This window comes from Lissotriton helveticus, chromosome 3_1 (genome assembly GCF_964261635.1).
Source record: "Lissotriton helveticus chromosome 3_1, aLisHel1.1, whole genome shotgun sequence".
Classification (NCBI taxonomy): domain Eukaryota; kingdom Metazoa; phylum Chordata; class Amphibia; order Caudata; family Salamandridae; genus Lissotriton; species Lissotriton helveticus.
In genome coordinates this window covers 1,931,194,863-1,931,217,692 of record NC_136061.1, presented here as the reverse complement: position 1 = coordinate 1,931,217,692, position 22,830 = coordinate 1,931,194,863, and the positions used below count along the sequence as shown (strand labels likewise).

At 47.2% G+C, this 22,830-nt stretch overlaps 1 protein-coding gene across 2 annotated transcripts in view; it reads left to right on the top strand.

Moving 5' to 3' along the window:
- The window catches only part of SPG11 (SPG11 vesicle trafficking associated, spatacsin), a 573,976-nt gene that overhangs the window by 447,114 nt on the left and 104,032 nt on the right, over positions 1-22,830 (top strand). For both annotated transcript variants that reach the window (XM_078682963.1, XM_078682964.1), the window contains exons 31-33: positions 632-1,388; positions 12,164-12,309; positions 18,297-18,495. In XM_078682963.1, the coding sequence (XP_078539089.1) occupies positions 632-1,388; positions 12,164-12,309; positions 18,297-18,495 (1,102 nt within the window). The remainder of the gene's footprint in view (positions 1-631; positions 1,389-12,163; positions 12,310-18,296; positions 18,496-22,830) is intronic.

Genomic DNA, 22,830 nt, shown 5'->3' with positions numbered 1-22,830 from the left:
TTGTAGTGTTATGTGTATATGATCACACAATATAAAGTGCAAAAAAATATTTAGAAAAGAAAACACTCATGCAAATCACAAGTCTTACTCCTTTCACTCTTGTAAAAAGCTGAAGCTCATATAAGGCTGAATGTAGTGATCAGATACCGTTAGAAATATTTTTCATAAAGAGTCTTTAGCCACAGCAGTTCCCCCCCATTTAACCCTTTCATAAGCTGTTGCAGAAAAAATCTGAACCAGCTTGAGAAGAAAGGGTTTCTTAAGTCAGCTGCCTGAGGCAGTGAAAAATTAAATCAGGGGTAAAGTCTAGTGTCTCGTTAATGGCTCTCTCCATGATTATCAACAATGTATCTGATAACAGTAAAGTACTGCAATGTGATTGTGTATGTGGCTGCTTCATGACAAGGTCATATCGCTTCCTACAGAAGTACCTTGTTTAGCTGATATCCCTGACTCTTTCTCACTCCATTTTACTCTGCTGTACAAGTTTCCCAGCCTTTCTCTCTCGTCAGTACCTGCTCTCCACTCATTATTTATCCCTCCCTTCAGTGCTCCCAGACTCTCCTATATGCATCGCAAATCACTTGTGGTAACAGTGTTTCATGTAATTTTATGTTTTATCTTATGGCAGTTGAACCAAGACCACAAGTCCCTGCGGACCACAGGCCAGTGGCACAGGAAAAAGGCCAGGATTAACTTCTGGAAGAAATGTCATGAGAGCTTCAGCAGCCATTGCATCTCAAGCAGAGCAGCCTCGTCATTCTTCTCCGGCTATGCTGAAGCCATGCTTTTACCTACTGAAGGTGGACGAGCAGATGAGGGTATGGAGGTCATAGCCGAGAAGCATCTGCTACTATCCATGGCTGGACATTGGCTGGCAAAGGAGGAGCCAATACCACTGGTGGCTTTGGAAGGACTAGAGCGGGAGATATGGCTGTGCCGCATCGCTCAGCAAACACTCATCACAAATAATGAGTGGATCCAGGGTAGGTTTGCCCGGCAAATATCTATAGGTGCTGACCTGTCCTTCGACCAATTGGCAAAGGAATTTTCATTCTCAAAACTCACAATGCTGAATACTGTAGAGTGCCTGTGGCCAGAATATGTGCCATCATCTATCGGGGCACAATCCAGCCTGGGGGGCACTGAGGTGCAGTCACTTAATCAATTGATTGGCCGTCTCCTGGATGAGAGCTGTGTCCACGAAGCCAGTCGGGTGTGCCACTACTTCAGCTTTTATCACCACGATGTGTATGTGGTGCTGCACTGCAGGGCTCTGGCTGCTGGAGAGATCACCGTGGATGAGACGCAGCCAGTCCTTCAACAGCTCCTGCGAGACGAGGAAGCTGACCAGACTCTGCGAGCCAGAAGGAGTTGGCTACATAAGGGTAAGTATAGATCACAATTTGAGAAAATACTGAAATTAAGTTAAATGATAGGCTACAAGTGGCGAGGAGGTGTGATTTGCACATAAATTAGTTAAAAAGTTCTGAATGGATTCAGGAGTGGGCTGTATATAGGTAAGTCTAAATTAAACTGGGTCCCCTTTAGAAAAACAAGTGCAAAATGGGTGTGGCAGGTGCAGCCAACAGCTGAACAAGCACATTTTGTTGTATGTATGTATGAAGTATATGTATAGCTATAATTGCATGGAGCACTGTATAGAGTCAAAAGCAAGTATATAGTCATGGAGTGGTAGCTGGTTAATGGATTGTTACTTAATAGTGATGTAGCATACTTTAAAGAAGTGTGTCTTTAACTCTTTCCTAACTTGGAGCAGCCTTTGAAGGTTCTTATGGATTTGGTAAGTTGCTACAGATCTGCATAGATGGAAAAGGCCTTCTGTCTTGTTCTTTCCGTTTTACCCTTCTGCAGTATGATGGTGTTCTGCCTATGGGTGTACTAAGAGCCAGCAGAGATGGCGAGCTTGTCCCCAAGATAAGCGGGACTAATGGTCATGATCGCTTTATAAATGATGCCGCTGGGTTTGATGATGGTCTGGCTGGCAAGGGGAGCCAATGAAGTCCTATCAGGATGGGAGTGATGTGATCATATCTCTTCTGGTCATGGTTGAGATGTGTTCCAACGTGTAGGACGTTCTTACGGGGCACCATTGTGGGTTTGGCTGTGTATCTGCTTTATCGTGGGCCTCTTTGATAACCTAGTTAAGATTTGTGGTAGGTCTGACGTTACATTTCAGTTTATGGTGTCTGAGGTAGTGTGTTCTTTTTGGTAAATATCACTCACTCACTTGTGGCCTCGGTCTGCGTAGGCAACTTTGTTCACCTGGTGTCTTTGTTGTCTACCAAGTTACCTCACAAAAACAGATTGCCCTCTAACTCCAAACCCGAAATTAGTGGAGGTGGAACACTAAGAAGACTTCCCTTAGCCATATCTAGAATTTTAGTAGTAAGAACTTTGATGTCTTGTCCTGAAACAACTTCAAGCGATCGACAGTTCCCGTCTTGAATCATTGACAAGGTTGGCTCTGTATCTGTTTGAGTAAACACCACTTTGCTATCCAGAGGAGGACCGAGGCATTCTGCTCTTGGATGACTCCTAACCTCCTTATCCAAATAATTGCACAGTGTGTTGCATGCTTAAAAGACTACTCTGTCTGTGGAATCTTAGTCATGAGAATACGTAGTTGTAAATCTACTCGGGGTCAAAGAGTCATCAACTTAGCCTAGTGCCTGGCAGTTAGTGGAACACCAACCATGTACTTCTGTACTCTAGGAATGGAAAGAGTTTCAATGGCCTGTTACGACAGTCTTCTGGTCCATTTTGCCAGCAGAATACTGCTCCTTAATCCTCTCTTCTCGCTTCCCTTTCCTGAAGAGACTATGCCTGGATTCCAAACGGCTTCACATAAAACAGGATTCAGTATTCTGCAAGCTGGAGGATAAAGGATGCAGGATGTAAAGCTTCTTCATTATGAGCTCTTTCAGTGGCTTTAAATAAGTTGGTGCTTGAGGATCCCCTCGTCCTCTTTGCTTTGGCATGTATAGCATGCTTTCTTGCCATGCATGGTTATAAATTTCTAGGGACCTAATATTCTGTTAACTTCTGAGGCTCTCCACACATCGCCCCACCCAAGACATCAAGACCTTTAGGAATATTCATCTACCCATAAATGAATGATTGGTTCATTTTGACTCACTCTGCCAGAAGATCATCCACAATCTGGTTGTTTTTGTACCACTAAAAGTCCACTGCTACTTCAGTTCAAGACATCCAATACTATCGGCCAGTGATGGGTGCGAGGCCTGCAAAATCACATTCTTCTTAGAATATACAGTCTTCTGTTTGCCATAAACATCAGCTTCGGGCAATTTCTTATCTGACAGTCAGACAGATTTCCTCCAGTTTGCCTCCCTGCTATCCATAATATCAATGCACATATTCATTGTATTGAATACTAGTTCCAATATGAGCCATCTACAGGAGTGTCTGCAGGATCAGTTGTGCAAGCTTATGTGGAATTGAGATCAAAAACGAATTGTCTTCAGTGGCACTTCTGTTGTTTCCACAGTATTCCCAGGAAAAGAATATGTTGAGTGTAGATTTCTTCCAGTCCACAGTTGATTGTTACAAGTGAGGCTGCTCATATTAGCCAACTACCATTCCAAGGAAATAGTCAACAACCAACTCTTATAAACCTGGTGGAGCAGAGTCTATGCCACCTTCCTCTAAAATCGTCTCTGCCCACCACGAAACTGAACACCTGGTAGTAAGACAGTACCATAGTGATATATCATCTTAACAAGTGCTGAAGAATGAGGTCCAGAGTTCTCTTTTGCGAGCTTTGAAAACTTTATTATTGCTCTCAGGCTCAAAATGTCCAGATTAGGGCAATGCACCTACTAGGTTGTCTAATCAACAAGGCAGACAATCGAAGTAGATCTCTCTGGGATGAGATGTAGGTGCTGAACAGAAAACCTCTTTATGGGATCTTATCTATTCGATCTCAACCAGGAAATGCAAAACACAGATATTTTAAATTATGTTGGCCAGGGCTTAATGGGGCTCTGGGAAACTGGCTGTAACTGGCCAGAAACATATCTCTATAGTTTCCATCACTTCCTGTTCTCCTTTCAAGAAAATGTCCTCGTGGTTTCCTCCACTTCCACTCCTTTCCATAGTAATCGTTTGATGGAAGCTGTGCAGAACAGTGCTCATGACTGACCACACCAATGGTGGTGTCCAGCTCTTCTTTCCCAGAGCAGCTCAACTTATCATCACAAAAACTTGGCCACTTGACTCATGAATTATACTTACTCCTACAAACTACAACAAGTTGAAAAACAAGACAAACTGCAGTAATTTGACAGCAATCCAAATAAACCTCTGGTATGTGACCTACGAGTAGTTCCCAAAGTTCACATAAGCGATGTTTTGATTGAGCACTAACACTCATTGTTCATAAATCGTGACCCTATTCTGTTTGGTCGAAAAGGTAACCAATCAGATTGTTTCAAGAACAGCAATCTGCTGGTCAGTCGTTGTCAGTCGTTTCAGCCATTCAGAATAGGTCTTTGTGTTACGTTTTTGTTTGACTACCACCTGCATTTTTTTGTTTGACTACCACCTGCATTTGGATGCCACAATACGACAGTGGCAAGATTGTTTTCATTGCTGTGAGTATTTGTGAGAATATTTGTTTTAACTAGGTTTCCAACTAATTATGTTTACCTTCATGATATGAACTAGTGTGTATTATTCATAGTTACCCTTAACTCTCCTCAGTACTAGCAATCTTTACTGAAAATATTAGTACAACTTACGATGAACAGTCGCTGAACACTGATCTTATCCACATGTCCATCTTAGACCATAAGGAATGCAAATATGGTGCATATTGTATAAACAAACATAACCTCAGTGATCATTCATATGAATTAAACACATGGCACTGCATACATGGCAGAAGGCTTCAGTTAGAACTATTTATAACAAAAATAAACAGTTATAGATGTTATCTAACATACACTCTTGAAATGTATTAGAAAGGACAGTGGCCAACGATTGCCATGAGTGGAAGTAGTGAAATGGCCTCTTTTATAGTGTAGTTTTATTTGCAATTTTTAAGGGATCATTGAGGTTTAAGTTTTTGGCTTTTGTGTTTGATCGATATTTAATTGTTGAATAGCTTTAACCTTTTAAAGGAACAAAGCTGTATACAAGTTGGTAGTGCATTGTGGTTGTAGCATCCTGTCCCGGTCAAGGGCGGTGTCTAAGTATAACTTGAACGTGGTTTGTCCAGAAGGTCATTTGTCAAGATAAACATCCAGCACCCACATGGGTCAAAGATGGCTGTGAGGATCTTTTTGGCCGTAGGATCTCCCCACATTGTTTTGTTTTTATTGTTTTTAGTTTTGTTTTGCTGTCCCTCACTGCATTTTTTTTCAATTGGAACATACTGTTTATCCTTCCACTGATGGAAAGGATTAGCCCACTTCTGATGTACAGGTAGATCTCTGATGCAGACACTTCAGCAGCTCTCATTTTATTGGATTTATCTGCAGCATTTGGCACTTTAGGCCACCAGGCATTGATAAACTCTGTGGATGGCCTCAGTGTCGATGTGTAATCTGGTTTCAGGATTACCTGACCATGCAAACTCTGAATTGAAATTAGTAGTATTATCATACTTTGATTCTTGCGCTCATCCTAGCAGTTAAGGAGAACTACAACTTTCTGTCTTAACCCTTCTTTTATTTAATCTATGTGCCATTCTGCTGGCTCATTTTAAACAGTCTTTCAGCTATACTTCTTGAATGTATGCCGATCATACACAATTAATCCTCATGATATCTAACGATCGAAGTGCAGTCAGAATGTTTTCATATTTACATCCATTTTAAAACTGTATGAGCAGCAAGCAGCTGAAGCTCAATAGGAATACAACGGAGATATTAGCCCCACTTTTTAAAATTCCTTTCTACCAAAGCCCTTTCTGGCCTCCAGAGTTAGTAACCCGTCTGTAACCAGTTTCTCAGGTGAACAATGTAGAGTTCAAAGATAATTCTGGACCGAATGTAACTGCCTGGATTAGGGTGCTAGTCAGTGCCTGCTTATTCCATACCCAACTGCTTAAGAGAATCCTCTATCTGTTCGCTTTTTCACATAAATTAATGAGTATGAGCCTTACATCTGTATCTTCAGGCTGGTATAATCTCCAGGGTCCAACTAATTCAAAACTCTGCAGCGAGAATGAGCTTAGGTCTGTCAAAATGAGATCTCATCTCCCCTGATTTAAGAAATTTACACTGTCTCCCGTAACACACAAATTACTTTTGAAATCTTTTACTCGTTGTTAGAACTGGCTATTTCTGGTAGGCTAAGGCTGACGCCAAAGCCAGGCAGAAACCACCATTCTAGTCAGGGCAAGGAAGTCACACGCCAAGATAACCCCTGCTCACCCCCTTGGTAGCTTGGCACGAGCAGTGAGGCTAAACTCGGAGGCGATGTGTAAAGCATTTGCGCCAGCACACAACAGCAACAACATCCTAGGCACACCACAAAAGGAACTCCACACAAGGTTATATTAAAATAACTTTTGTATTGTCAAAACATATCAGATAGAATCACACATATACATTGTGCCAACTGGCACGGGCAATATTCACATGGGATTATTTACACAGGACAGGGCCACATGGGCCACTGTCATAATCAGCACTTTTAGAAATAGAAATAAGTATAGCAAAAAAAATAACAGTTGTAAATCACATCCAGTAACTACTGGGGACAGGTAAGTATCACCTACGCAACACTAACCACCTTAGGAGAATGTCACGCAGGGGACCGGGACCTCACTAGGACCACCTGTACTAAAAAGAACAACCACCTAAGTATCACACAGCATTTAGGGGTCTAGGAAAGAACACATTACCCATGATGCATAAATATACATTCCGAGGAGTAGTAAAGGGAAACACATGATGCATAAACCTACACATTCAGCGGTGTTAAGAACCAAGCACATGATGCAATAAAAATACATTCAGAGGTACCATAACAATACAATAGCGCAAAAGTCACATGATGTCTAAAAACATTCAGAGGTGCAGGAATAAAAACCATACCATTGCGCACAACCTTACATAAGCCACCACCTGTGGCAGTCCCTAGGCCAACTGGCCTTGTTGGGGCTAGGACGACCTGAGTCTCAATGTCAGGGGCCTAAACGGTGCAGGTGCCCACTACTTGCTGGGCACCTGGGCAAATCACAAGACCTAAACGGTGCAGCTGCCCACTAATTGCTGGGCAGCTGTGAGTCCAAACTGCGACAGGGTCCTCACTGACCCTTAGGCGCAAACTGTGCCACGCTGGAGCCACCCAGGCTCTGGAAACACTCTACACACGTTGGAGCCACACAGGCTCTGGCATAACACAAGAGCCTCACAGACTCTTACAACAATGATGGCCCAGGGAGCCCTCAGGCTCTGCAACCAATGGCCCCTCGAGCCTCGCTGGGCTCGTAGATTCAAATGCCCCCCTCGGAGCCCTCAGGCTCTGAAAACAAACAAACTGGCCCTCGAGCCTCTCAGGGCTCGTAAATCAAAAATGGCCCCCTAGAGCCTCCGTGGCTCTAAACACAAAATGGGGCCGGGGGCCTCTCAGGGCTCTACACCCGTTGCGGCGACCCACTGCCAACCGGGGCCGCCCTTGAATCCCTCGTGGCTTCACACCGACCATGAGCGCAAGCTCGCGCTACCGGGGGAGTGGGGGGGGGCGGACACCGACAATGTGTCCCGGCGCCCCTCCCTTTCCTCTGCCCCACTCACCGGTCGGTCAGACGATCGGCGGTTTCTCCTCCTCGGGGCTCTCCCTCCATTCGGGGAGCCTCGCGGTGAGGGCAGGCACCGGCAATGTGCCTCGCGCCCCCTCCGCTCGTCTCTGCAGGCCGCTCCTCTCGCTGCAGGACTCCCTCCGCTCACGGGAGCCCTGCAGACCAGCCGCCATCATTCTTCTTCCTTCCCCGGGCCGGCAGCCAATCACAGCGCGGCCCGGGGAAACATCACCAGACAATCCCGGACCGGCCAGCCAATGGCAGCCCGGCCCATCGGGACGAGCCCCCAACCGCGGGCCAATCCTAGCGCGGCCCCTTCGATGCTTCGTCTCGGGCAGCGGCGGTGATTTCCGAATACAGGAGCAGCAAATGCCGGGTGGGCACCGGCCTTAAAAATGAAGCGCTCCCAGCGCTCTGGAAGTCCTCGGTTGCGCTGGTCATGCCGGGTGGGCACCGGCCTCTGCAAACAAAGCGCTCTTAAGCGCCACCGGGCAATCCACGGCGCTCCCAGCGCTAGCAACCAGACAGAGCGCTCCCAGGCGCTCAGGGAGACCCACAGCGCTTCCAGGCGCTAGAAATACGAATCAAGCGCTCCCAAGCGCCAGCAGGCAGCAAAGAGGGCTCAAGTAAAAATAAAGCGCTCTCTGCAGGGAAATGCAGCTTCTCCATGCTGCAAAGGTCCCAGAGCTTCCCAGGGGGGCAAAGCCAAGTCCCTCCATCAGCCCAGGCAGGGCAGAGGGGTCCCCCAGGAGTCCAAGAAAGTCCATCAGGAGTCCAGGGGCTGGGCAGGGCTCGGGGATTCCCCTGAGCCCCAGCAGCAGCACGCCCCTGGCAGATTCAAGTTAGAAAACAAGAACATTTTGGAAGGGGACACAGCCCCTTCTTATACACAGAAAAGTCTTTGAAGTCTTTGAAGTCTCAGTGTGAGAACCAGCTAGACTGGTTTAGAGGGAAGTCCCTTCAGTATCAGGGACAGAGGTGACAGTCGCCCAGCGGGGGGGTGGAGCCAGCATTGTGGCAGGCAGGCACAGCCCTTCACTATCAGGTGCTAATCTCCTCCCACTTCCCTGGCAGCAGATGCTGCCTTTCATCCACGGGCTGACTCAGACAACCATCTGGGGGCTCTGCAGCCCCTGTCACACTCAGACCAGACAGTCAATCCACAAGCAGGCCCAGGCACTCCTGGGCCAGGCTCACCAGCCAATCACGTGCCAGCAGTCTCACTGCACAAATATGCCCACTTCTAAAAGTGGCACTTCTAGACTAGACACAACCATGCCGCATACACCATTACGCAGCATTCAATCTCATGAGTTCACACATATCAAACGCGACCCTGCACTCCCCACACATCAGGAACTACCATGGGCATACATACTCCCCATTCATTCCTATGGGAGGGCAGGTCACTCACCACACATACACAGAGAGCACACGCACTTTACACTGTACCACAGTGGAAAAAGTGCGCAGAGGCCTAAAATCACCAACCCAGGTTCCAGAAACAGGCTAGGAAAAAGCAAAAAGTCTCGGGGTGAACCTGCCAAAAGGGCCAGGTCCAACACTCGTGTTTACAAAGCTATGTGGACCTATCTGTCTATACCCCTTTGGCACCTCTTGCAATGATACCAGCCAGTCCGCTCCATTAGGTCTGCAGATCAATGTCTATCATTCGGACTCTAATTTAAGAAGCCCAAGACAGGAGATAGAGCTTTGTAAATTGCCACATTTCCACAGTCAATTGATGGAGCCAACTCCCAGTAGTCATCAGACGAGAAAGCACATAGCTCAATACGGCCTTGAAAACATAGCTCTTCTCCAATCTATGAATCATCTGACTGTGCTCTCCCATTGATAGTTCACTATTTGGCATCAAGGTGCCTTTGGTTGTATAAGTGTTGTATAAAACTCAATGCAAACACCAAAATATAAATACCTTTCATGTCCTAGAAGAGTTGACACCTTTCACTACCGTCTGTGAATTTAAATGTGGACAGCGACAGTAAAAACTGAATATTCCTTATGTTGTGCGCCATGGCACCAGGCTGCCACAAACATCATGGTTGTTATCAACAGTGTTATGTTATGTTATGTTAACAATATTTATACTGCGCACAGCTGCCCCAGCAAAGGGGCGTCCTGGCGCTTGAACAAGTACTAGAACATAACACGCAGAAAGGAGAAGAAGACGGCTAACCAAGTAAAGAAAACAGGAAAGTTTTAATAGCACGCCTAAAAACGAACAGATTATCCAAAGCTCGAATGTGCACCGGGAGAGAATTCCATAGCCCGGCAGCAAGCACTCGGTAGGAGCGGCCACCCATCCTACTGAGTTTAAAACGGGGGCAGACCGCGAGATGAAGAGCCTCCGATCTCAAGGACCTCGAAGGAACATAGGGGGTGAGCAAGTTAGCAAGTGCAGGCGGCGAGGAAAGCTTCATAATTTTAAAGGCCAAACAAAGCGCTTTAAACTTAATTCTTTGCCTAACCGGCAGCCAGTGAAGGGCAGAAATAGTGCTGGAAACCGAGCAATGCCTAGGAAGACCGACAATGGCCCGCGCCGCAGCATTCTGTACCCTTTGTAGCCTAGATGCCTCCGCCTGATTTACCCCCAGCATCAATGCGCTACCGTAGTCCAGCCGAGACAGAACTGAGGCTTGGACCACGAGCTGCCGGGTGGGGGGGTAAAAAAACTTGAGGATTGGCCTTAATCCTCGCAGGATTCCGTAACAGGTGGCAGCAACCTTCTTCGTGTGACCCGTGAAGGCAAGTGCCGGATCCAGCCATACCCCTAAGTTCTTTACTTCTGGAGCAGGGACGGGGGTGACGCCCAATTCTGGAGGCCACCACTGATCCCCCCAAAGCTCCGCATGTTTCCCCAGAACCATAACTTCGGTTTTTTGGGCATTCAGTTGTAAACAATTGGTTTTTAACCAATTTGCCACTGCCACAAGTCCTGCTCGGAATCTGGGGGCATCCACTTCAGGGTCTCCACTCAGTGTCACCGCCAGCTGCGTGTCGTCTGCATATGAGGTCATCGTCAAACCGCACTGTTTGACGATCGCAGCTAGCGGTTTCACGTAGAGGTTGAACAAGATCGGGCTCAACGAGGAGCCCTGTGGGACCCCCAGGTTCAACGGGTGGAAAGTGGACTGGCAGGGTGGTATCGCCACCTTAAAGAAACGGTCAGAAAGGAACGAGCGGAACCACTGAAGAGCAATCCCTGCTACTCCAGCTTCCTCTAGGCGCTGAATCAGAATACGGTGGGACACCGTATCGAATGCGGCGCTCAGATCTAATAAAAAGAGCGCCGCCGTCCGCCCAGAGTCGAGCACCAGACGCAAATGCTCTATCATGTAGAGCAAAGCGGTCTCGGTGCTGTGTCCCGGCCGAAAGCCATTCTGACTCGGATCTAATATATGGTTATGAGCGAGATGGTCAGTCAAGATGGAATTGACATGAGCCTCGGTGACTTTGGCCGTCCAAGGAAGAAGAGATATAGGGCGATAGTTCTCAGGCAAGAGCGGGTCTGCATTTGCCTTCTTTAAAACTGGGGTAACTACCGCCTGTTTCCATGCTGAGGGGACCATTCCGGTAGACAACGACAGGTTGATCAAAGTAAGTATCGGGACCCGACACAGGGGAGAGAGCAACTTAATTTGAGCTGGCTTCAGCGGATCCAGAGGGGAGCCAGATTTAATCCTGAGGCTCAGTTTGTCAAAAGCCTCCATAGACAAGTCAGGTAAGGAGGTCAGAGTCTCGTAGCCCGAAAGGTTCGGGCCAGCTGGCTCTGGATCAGGCAGAGACAGGTCAAATCCTCGGTAGATAGCCTGCACTTTCTCCAAAAAGAAGGAGGCTAAAGTCTCGCAATGAGAATCGGTGCAGATTGTTGCCGAAGTGGTTCTTTTATTCATAAGGTCTTTAAGGACCTTAAAAATTAATTTAGAGGGGTTGGTACTGGTTTGGAATTCCTGGGCATAGAATGCGGCCCGAGTTCTGCAAATTGCCTTATGATAGGTCTTCAGTTTGGCAAAATAAGAGGATTTCAGATTAAGGTCATAGGACTTCCTCCATTCTCTCTCAGCTTTCCGGCAGATTTTTTTAAGCTCGGCAAGAGAGTCATTATACCACGGGCTGGGTGACTTGGAGTGACATTTTGACCAGCGCATAGGTATAAGGGAATCAAGTGCTGTGCTGAGTGTCCCAGAATTGAGCATTACGTATTGAGTGGACTCGATCATTGAGCAGGGTCCTGTTAGAGATAGATACATCGTCCTTAAATATCTAAAACATTCATTAAAGCCGGCTAAAATGTGAAAAAGCATAATATTCCCTTGCGCTCTAACACTGTTTTTTCATTTTTTCCAGAGTCTAGTTTGGAAAACCCATCTTCCTTTGTCATGGTTCAGCATACAGATGCTCAACTTGTCCAAGATCTAGAGGTGCTCACAGAAAAATGCATCCATGGTAAAAATTACTGCAGGCAGGTGCTGTGCCTTTATCAACTTTCAAAGGTATGTATCTGGTGGCCTCTTCTCTTCACACATCTCAATGGCTTTTACTGTATGGTGTGTAAAGTATTTAGTGTTAAATACTTTGCACATGATTAAATCGAGAATTGGTGTTGGTCCTAAATGTATCCTTTTTGATGTGAAGCGTAGAAATCAAGCACCAGTGCAAGTCCCCTCACAGCACTGCAGTTTTGTCACACATGTGCCACATTTAAACTGCCTGCAATGCAAACTTTTTTGTTTCGAGAAGACAGATTCCCAAAGGGGGAGTTGTATGTTTTTTCTAAACAAAAAGCAAATGGCCTCGACCTGCAGGAAGTTTACACTAATGGAGAGGTGGTCATTCTCCATTTTCCCTACATCTATCACATGGCAGACATGAGGCCGGAAAATCAGTGGTGTTCTTTCCTTCTTTACTAGGGTGAGATGACGGACACTGTGGCCTCTCGGTCCTTTGAAGACAAGCCGTCAGGCCAGAGGGTTACACTGGCGGAACCGGCGGAGTCTCTGTCACGGTCAATTCATCACTTGCCCTGGCCCTAAAAAGAACTAGAAAATCAAGACTTTTGCAAGGTGGGAGCACAGCAGATGTAAGGCATTGCTGCTGCTCTAATAACTCTAAATGAGGCTCTTAGTTCTACATAGCCACGAGTTGGGCCTGTCAGTATTCATTGTATGTAGACAATTTAGATAAATTGTTGAGATCTCTATTGATGGACATATTTTTCATTAAAAAAAAAAATAGATATATTGACTTTGCTGATCTGTCCATCACCAATATGGGAAGTGTCTTAACTCTCTTGCCTCTGGAGTTCATCAAGGTGCTTATTAAATGAAGTGCTACTTGAAGCAAACCGGTTTTGCTACCTTCTATGCTTTTCCACAACTCCAGAATCGCAAAGCTTTTGGCATTGCATTGAACCCCATGAAGTACCTTATGAGGAGGGCCATGCTAGTACTGTACCATGTGTCGGCTGGGTGATGAGAGTTTATGTTTAAGATACTTGAAATAACCAGTTGCTTAAATATTTTTTAATGGAACTTACATTTGGAATAAACAGTTGATTTTTATGGGACCTCCGACACATGAAGCTCCTTCTGAGTAAAAACACAGCAGCCGGAGCATTTCAAGTCAAAAGACTTGTTGGCTTTTGGATTTCTACAGTTTATACTATTCTTCTCTTAATCTATTTGAGTGTTAAGTTGCTATGTTAAAGTGGTATGTCGCCGCAACCAAGAGACAAGGCAACAAAAGCAGCTAGATCAGAACAAGATTGTCTTAAGTACTTTCCTAAAACGAGAATGATCCAAACCGATCTGAATATGGTGTGGCAATTTGTTCTAGTAATAAGGAGCCCGATCACAAAAGGACCAGCCGCCGGAACGTGCCCTTTTGACACGAGGAACGATTAACAATTCTTTATCAATTGATCTCAGGAGTCTCTGTAGGCTGTAGTGTCTAAGTTTGGTAGCTAAGTAACCAGGGCCGTTACCAGTTAGGGCTTTAAGACAACACATTTTAAAAATTATTCTCTTCCGAACTGGGAGCCAATGCAAGATCTGCAGAAGGGGATCGGAGGCAGCCCCTGAAGGCAAATTGCAAATGAGGCAAGCTGCCGTGTTCTATGCCACCAGCAAATTTGGACAGAGAATGTGGCCTAACAGCAAGGGCGGTCGACCTTGGAGCTGGGGAACTGGGTTCAAGTCTCGGCAGGGACGCTCAACATTCTGTGATTCTGGGCAAATCACCTAATCTCCCAATGCCTAACACAAAATGAATGTGTCCATCTGTAACGAAACTGGTGCTCATGTAAAGCTCTCTGATACCTTCGGGTCTAGTTTGCGCTATATAAAACTCCACAATAAATAAATAAATTTGATAGCAACGACTCGTTTTCCGCACCAAACAAAACGTTGCAATAATCCAAGCAGCTAATCACAAGGGCCTGGACCACCGTTTTCCTTGCTGAAAGTGGAAGGAAGGACAAGATTATTTTCAATAAGCGTATGATATGGAAACAGGAACCTGAAATTGACATCACCTGCTATTTCATTGTCAGTGCTTGGTCAAGGCGGACTCCCAAGTTCTTGACCACCAGCTTGGGTGTGGGAGCAATCCCAAGTTCTGCTGGCCACCAATCAGCAGTTCATAGTTATTGGGCCTTGCCAAACAGCCAATGTCAGTTTTTTTCCACATTCAACTGGAGACCGTTTTCTGTCATCCATGTGGCAATTACTGTCATCCTGTCTAAAAAGCTTTGTTTAGTTTTGGCTAAATATTTCTCAAAGAAAATACAAGCTGTGTGTTGGCTGCATATGATATGATCTCGAAGCCAAAGACTCTTACAATCTTAGTGAGTGGTGCAACATGTATGTGGAAGAGCAGAAGGCTCCAAGAGCCCTAGTGAAACTTAACCAAGTTTAACTGAAGTTAACACTCTCATATAATAGGGGATTTGTTCATCTATGCATTTACTAATACATATTGGGAGGATATATTTAAATAGGTTTCTAACTTATGCATTATTCTTTCATTAACTTTGCTGGCTACCTTTTCCTCTGAGTTCTAGTACACTCATTTGGTATTTTGTTATGTGTAGACTTTATGGTGTACTTTGCAGACTGTAGGTGTTGTAGGGAGTCAGGACAAGACCCATGCCAAGCGAAATTGAAGTAGTAATGCATTGTGAAAGTGATCTTCCTCCAGCCTGGGGGGGGGTCATTGAGCAGCTTTAACATTGCAGTCAGAATGGCAGATGGCAAGTGCATGCACAGACACACAAACTCAATGAACTGAGTGGTTGTTTGGTGACGAAACCTACAGCATGAGCACAACAGATTGATCAAGTGAACTGTTGGCCAGGCAAGCGGCACTAGTGATATGTGCAGCAGGAATCCGCACAGGTGAGGAGACTAATCCCCAACATTGGCACTGTTTGACTGGACTTAGGTGCATGACACTGCCTTCTCTGGCACTGCCAGACAGCCACCCAGTCTTCACCAATGTCATTAGTGTGTCTCATCTCCTTCCTTGGCTGCTTCCTACCGCGAAGGCTCTGCGGACACTTAGCCACCCTTTACTCTCCACTGCCACATGATACAACTGAATGCAATTGGGCACTCGGGCTGATATCTCCCACTTAGAGACCTGCCTCTTATCTTTTCTTTGTAAAAATATCTTTATTGGGTGTTGCAATGTAAACAACATTAGAATGTGACAATTTTCGGCGTGTTATAGTAGTGCCGTACAAGAAATACTATCTGGTCTTGCCTGAATAAGTATAGAACAATATCACCGTAAGACATGTGAGGGTACAGAGGTGAGACGTGTCCTTGTTATACAGTGAACTTAAACGGGTGTATTTTGTCACATTGGTGCAAACTGGGGACACACATATAAACTGGGATGAGAGGCAGGCGGGCTTGGTGACGGTAGCAGAGTGTGGATAGCGAGCCAGGAATAGTGGCAAGGGCGGGCAGACAGGCGTATGGGGCAGTGTTTGTCACTTGAAGGGTAGTAAATTGGGGCCACAAATGGTTGCAGGGACCCCAACTGGTGGGTACGCGGTTGTGGCACATATGGGGATTGCATGGTGTAATCATGGAAGAGATCGTTGTTTGCCACCTCCTGCTGGAAGTGCATAAGTAGGGTGGCCCATTGAGGGTAGATAGGCTGTTTGTGCAGTCAGCTTACTTCCTGATAGTGATGGGCATCGTCTTCCTCTGTGCCCCATTTGCATATCGCTTCATGCCATGCGGCCGCCAGAGGGGCTGTAGGGAAGGGCACCCCCCCAAGGGCCCGGTGTGGTGTAGGGGCTGGCAGGGTCACCTAGTCACAGTCCCAATGTGGGTGAGCTAGTCTACGGTCCAGGGGGTAGGTAGGAGGGCAGAAGGTCCGATATCCCTGGATTCTGGTAAAGCTTGGGGTAGGGAAGGTCCAGGGCTGCCCCTCCTAATATTTTTTTGTTGCAGATTTATATAGTGCAAACTCGACCCAAATGTATTGGAGTGCTTTACATGAGCACCGGTTACGATACACAAAGACACATTTATTTTTTATTTGGCAGGCATGGAGAGATTAAGTGATTTGCCCAGAATCACAGGATCTGAAGTCGACCCGGAGGCTTGAACCTTGGTTTCCCAGCTCCAAAGTCAGTCTAGCCGTGAGACCACATCTTCTCCCCTAATGGCTGCCCTCATCAATATCGCGGGCCTCCATCAGTCCTCCCAGGGTTCATCCCTCCCTCATGTGCCTCGATTGCAGCGCAGACGCTGGGAAGTCGAGGGTAGATACAGCAGTTGGCAGGGTGAGGCTCAATTCGGACCCACTGGGCGGCTCCCAAGGCCAGTGCTTCCACCGGCCACCCAGCTCGGTATGTCAGGGGTTGGGCAAGTCTGTCACCTCGGTGACGGTCTCCACTCTGGGACAGCCGACATGACCCTTCACTGACGGGCTGGTAGACATGAGGCCTGAAGTGTCCACCTGCACTGGCCTCCAAAAATACAGTCCGCGACCACAAGAGGGATCAAGGTAGGTTCTAGGGGTCATCTGTGCCCGTTGGAGGCCCTAATGCTGAGCTAGCAACTTAGATTGTAGGCGAGGTGGCGGGCCGATGGTTGGAGCATTAAGGAGTTGTGCCCACCATCTTGGCTGGCCTGGTCCCCCCCTGCCTCTTCTCTTAGCCCAGTCACTCCACAGCAGGCTATCAAAAGGGCTCAAGTGTGTCTGAGTGCATTCACATCCTCATACACTGCCTTCCGGTTATGTTTGCACTATACAAATACCATTTACACACATCGTCTAGCCCCGAGGCCTTACCATGTGCTTAAATTTGGATAATGGCTGCAAGCCAATAGGGAGACAGGGGTGGTATGTTTGGTCAGGCTACTTGGCAGGCAGGCTATTTCCTCATGAAGGTGCACAGGCTTGTGTGCATAGAAATACAAAGAAAGGCAACAGAGTTACTTGGGAAGGCTGTATCAATCTTTAACATGAGCAGGAATGGTTGCTTATTTCCTACATGTTTTGTAGGTCTGAAAGAATATTTGCACTGGTGATAGTTACATATATATTTTAAAGTAATGGCTTGATTGTGTCTTGGAGCAAGAAAGTGATTTTTGATTACTGCCCGACTTTATGGCCTGATATTGTGGCCCTTAGAGGAATGAAGGTTGAAGTTGACCCTGCAAGAATCAGGATTTGTGCCTGCAAGTTGCATACATATCTTTGGAGTGTGGGGGCTGGCTTACTGAGCTGTATTGCCATGTTTAGATCTTGTGGCCCTGTATGTTGCACCTTGATCTGTCCAACAGATGCATGGACCACTGAACTGTCTTACTGGGAGATGGATCTTTAATTTGCAGATTGCACATAGTTTACTTCAGGTGGCATATTAACAATGGGACCAATTTTCCAGTATTTGTTGCTGAAGTATTCCAGATGCACATAGCTATTCATGAACAACTCCATAGGCAGATGTGAAGGATGAACATGTTTTAAAATACATTCTATTATTAATAATTTCTTGACATCTTTTCAAATGTATTTAGATTGGTGCATTACATATGCTGTCTATTGGTATTTGTTGGACCTGAAAATGAATACTAAAGGGTTTATCATTGATATAATGCTGTGTGAACTTTCTATACCAATTAGAATTACAATTTCTGGCTTCTATACCTGAGGTATGATGTCCTCCTCCCTTTACTTAAATAATCATGTATAGATTTCCATTACATTTCACAGCTTGTATATTAGTATAGTTACAGTGTCATAGAACAGTGATGGTGGTATTTGGGGTTAGATTCGGGGAGGGGAGGTTGAAAAGCTGTGTGTAAGGGAGGCTTTTTAGTCATATGGAAGCACCATACCCTTCCATACCTGTGCCCGTGAAAAAAGTACTGCTTGTCCTCCCTGCACCAGTTTGTGTGACATATGAGTTTCTTTTCTCCCTTCCTGCCCTGTAACCGTTTCTTATTCTTGATTGCAGGAGCTGGGCTGCACATACAGTGAAATTTCGGCCCAGGACTCTCACCAGCTTCTGCGGGCCATCCTGTCCTCTCAGCAGCCAAATACTTGTGAGAAAGCCCAGGCCTTCATCAGTACTCAGGGTCTGCAGCCACAAATGGTAGCGGTGCTTGTTGCTGATGAGGTTCTACGACAACTGCAGGTCTCCTGTGACAGCAGAGGTGAGTGTACTTGAGATCTGGCTTCAAGGTGTCCTTTTAGGCAGATGCACAGGAATGGCTCTGCAGGGTACTGATAGTTGTAAGAATAGGGAATATCAGCCTTAACAAAGTACATACAACAAGAATGTTGAGAGAGAGGAGTTCGACCTCGGACCTGGGGATCTGGGTTTGAGTCTCGGTAACGACGCCAAAAACCCCCTGTGATTCTGGGCAAATCACTTAATCTCCCCGTGCCTAAAATGAAAGTGTGTCCTCATGTAACGTAACTGGTGCTATGTAAAGCGCTCTGATAACTGATTCGGTTCGGTTCTAGTTCGCGCTATATAAAACTCTGCAAAAAAAAAAAAAGAAGGGGCTGTGTAGAGTGTGATAAGGCTATCTGATTGAGACTTCTAGCCGCAGATTCCTTACCTTAGAATTATCCCCGGGCATCAGACTGGATCAGTAAATTTTTCATGAGCAGTACCCCTGCACACCAATAGATGGCATCATTCAGCTCCGCCAAGTGCTGTCCGCGCCATCCACACCAGAAGTGACGTGCGCTGTGCCTATTTAGGTGCCACCCCTGCCGGTGACATCAGTTCTTTTCTTTCCGTACCAGTCAGCGCAGATCTGGAGATAGCTACCCCAAGTCATTTTTTGACTGACCTTTTTTGACATTTGTCGATGTTTTTAAATTTTCTTTTTTAGATCGATCTCCTGGTGTGGTAGTGATGTCCACTAGAAAGGGTGTTTTCAAGCCCTGCAGCACCTGTCACCAACATACAATGGTGACTGACTCTCATCTTGTCTGCCTCGGGTGTCTTGAGCGGGAGCATGACACAAAGACCTGTGTCGACTGCCACGTCATGCACCCCAAGACATTAAGGGAGAAGTCCCTCAAGCTCCTTGCCGCCAGATATGCAACGCCTCTACGGTCTCGATCCCGGTTGAGAGGAAGGTCATGGGATCGGTCGCACAGCCATCGATCTTCATTGCAGTCGAAGTCATCTGGGTGTTCATGTAAGTCCCACAAAAAAAAAAGAGTAAGAAATCAAATCGAAGAGGTCTTTGACTTCACACCATCAGTCAAAGTCATCCGACAAGGGAACATAGTAATTGGAGGCCTGGTTTAGCGGTTGAGCCTGCCCCCACACCTGGTCCTCTCCAAGTTTCCGGGAGCTGGAGCACCCCCTGGCCCGCTCCACAAATTTAATGGCGTCATGCATCCAGTAGTGGCTGGCATGGATCAGGGGGGTGGGGGGACAGCGGGTGAGGGGATTATAAAAAAAAAAGAAAAAAAACATACTTTTCTACCGGGTCTTCTCTCTGTCAACCCTCCTCGAGATAGGAACAGGAAGCAGGCAGCCAGGCTCCCCTTACCAATCACAATGCTGCAATGCAGCTTTGTGATTGGTAAACACTCCGGTTCCCCTGACCATTCACAAAGCTACATTGCAGCTTTGGGATTGGTCTGAGAGCCATGGTTCGGCTCTCAGCCAGGGACTGGAGGCCTGTGCATGTTCTTCATACAGGCTGTAGTAAAGCCTGCGTGGAGAGCGTGAGAAGTGCGCATGACTTTTTGGCCTGATCGAGAGGGTCCGCCAAAGTCATTGCACACTTAGGAGGGTGCTACCTCTCCTCCACTGTCCTGCTCTGTGAGCAGAGCAGCCCCTCCCTGTCACGCAAAGCTGCCAAGCAACACAAAATAAAATGATAACATTATGTTATCATTTTACTTTTACTTTTTTTCACTGCTTCAATGCAGTGGGTGACGCTCCTCCGCCTTATACCTCATATTTGGTGAATTGTCTCTGCTGGCGCGGGTTTGGGAGGTGCCCCATTTTTTCCCTGCCAACAGGTCCTCAATCTCGGTCAAGAGGAAAGCCCCAGATTCGGTCGCAGAGTTATCGATCTTCATCGCAGTCAAAGTCCTCTGGGTGCTCAAGTAAATCCCACAAAAAGATAAAAGTAAGAGGTCGAAGAGATCTTCACCCCTTCCGTCGAAGTCATCCGACGAGACGAGGGAGCATCATCATTTTAGGCCTGGTACCACAGTTGAACCTGGGCCTGGGCTGGCTCCACTCGTCCCAGAGTTTCCTGGTACTGGAGTGACCCACACCCAACTCTGAATTGTATGAGGCCATGCCCCTCAAATTTGGGTGACCTGTCCCCGCAGGTGTGGCTTTGGGACGGGCCCGATTGGTTCCCCATCGGCTGGTCGTCCCTCAGCACCATTCGGGCCCCTTGGATCCACTGTTGGATCCAGACTGGTGTTGGTCGTACCACCTCGACCTTCTCCTACTCTGGTTCCGATGTAGATGCTCCTGGCGTCACTAGCGGTGCCCTCCCCATTCTTATCCCAGACTCCGAAATAGAGCCAATGGACGGCGTCTGATGCTGACTCCCGCACCGACTGGAGCCATTCCTTCCCTATAGGCTGGAGTCTGAGCCCTAGTCCTATGTGCTAGCACTTGGGGAAGATTGGGAGGGCCCAATGGACCTTGAGGAATAAAAGCTCCTAGACTCTGACATAGACTGGTGTGAGGAATTGGCAAATGCCAGTTGTCTGGACACCGCTCCAGATACTGACTTTGTCTCTCATCCTACAGTGGCTACGGAGGAGGGTGCCATATTTGCTGTGGTGGTGAGGAGGGCAGCCAAAGTCTTGGACCTTCAGCCGCCCTTGGTGGCTGCCAAGAGTAACGTCTTGACGGAAGTGCTTCAGCCAGGAGTCACCCATTCAGAACCGATTCTCCCATTTATTGAAACCCTCACGTATGTCCTGCTTGGGGCCCGGTAAAAGCCTTGCACATGGGGCTCCTGTGAACAGGACAATTGCCCGCTGCCATCCCCTCGCCCCAGAGGACCCCCCTTTCCTCATCCAACACCCCACCCCAGAGAGCTTGGTGATCCAAGCCTGCACTTCCTGCGTAAATCCTGGAGCATTCCCTACCATTCCACCAAATAATCAATCATAGGCAAGAAAATGTTTTCTTTCTCCAGCCTGGCATTGCAGTCTGTGTACATTACATTCCTTTTAAGTTGTTACTCTTATTCCCCGGAGCTGGCTCTGGCCATACTCTGTCAAGCTATGGCTGATGGGAGAGATGCAGCTAAGTTTACAATCAGTTGTGGGCTAGACACGACCGGTTCCCTAGGCAGAGCTGTTTCTTCGTCGAAGGCCTTAACGCGCCACGCCTGGCTGAGGACATCTGGCTTTTCAGGGGATGTCCAGGCTTCGCTTATGGACATGCCCTGTGATGGCTCCTATCTCTTCGTAGACTAGGCAGACTCTGCACTGGACTGCTTTAAGGACAGCAGGGCTGCGACCAGGACCTTGTGTCTTTTTATGGCCTCTGTCAAACTCAGTCTGCCTTTCGCTCCTTTTATGGCCACTGAAGGAGCTTCTAGACGCGCCTCTACCTGCCCAGTCACCACTCCCGCAAGCTTCGCAGTCTCTATGCAGCTGAGGGAGCAGCACCCACAGCAATCGTGAGTCAGGCAGCCAGAGGTCAGCCCAGTCCATACCCCCACCCACCCCCCACTCCGGCAGCAGCCATAGCCCCCCCAAACCGCTTTAGTTTGCTCTCAGGCAACCAATGGGTGGCAAGATACAACTTCACCTTCACTTTCAATAACTTCAGGCCACTGGGCTCTTAAGATTGTCTGGAAGGGCTACTCCTTCCCCTTCATGACTACCCATCCACCCGTGCCACCCTTTTATGACAGGCTGACGGAGGAACATCTAGCTTTAGTCCGCCAGGAAGAAGCAGCTCTCTTGGCCAAGGGAGCTATAGATAGGATGCCAGCATCAGGAGAAGGTCATAGTTGCTATTCCCGCTACTTTCTTGTGCCCAAGGAGGACGATCCTAGACCTACGCTCTCTCGATTTCTCCCTGAAAAAGTGAAATTCTACGTGCTCAAGCTTGCTCAAGTCCTGGCTGTCCTCGACCCGGGAGACTGGTTGGTAGCCTCAGAGATGCAGGATGCATACTTACACATTCCCATCTTGCCTGCCCACAGGCGTTACCTGTGGTACACGGTGGGCTACAAGCACTTTTAATTTGCTGAGCTTCCTTTTGGCCTTAACAGTGCCCTTAGGGAGTTCACCAAGGTGATGTCGGTGTTTGGTGATCATCTACAGAAATCGGGGGTTGCAATCGTCCCCTATCTCGATGACTGACTTTTGAAGGCAGGCTCAGCCTAGGCAGTCTTCTTCCACCTCCAGACTACGGTGGACCTCCTGCACTCACTGGGATTCACGGTCAACGTGCCAAAAGTATCACCAGACTCCCTCTCAGACGCTCCCTTTCATCAGAGCTGTTCTGGACACAGTTCAGTTTAGGGCTTATC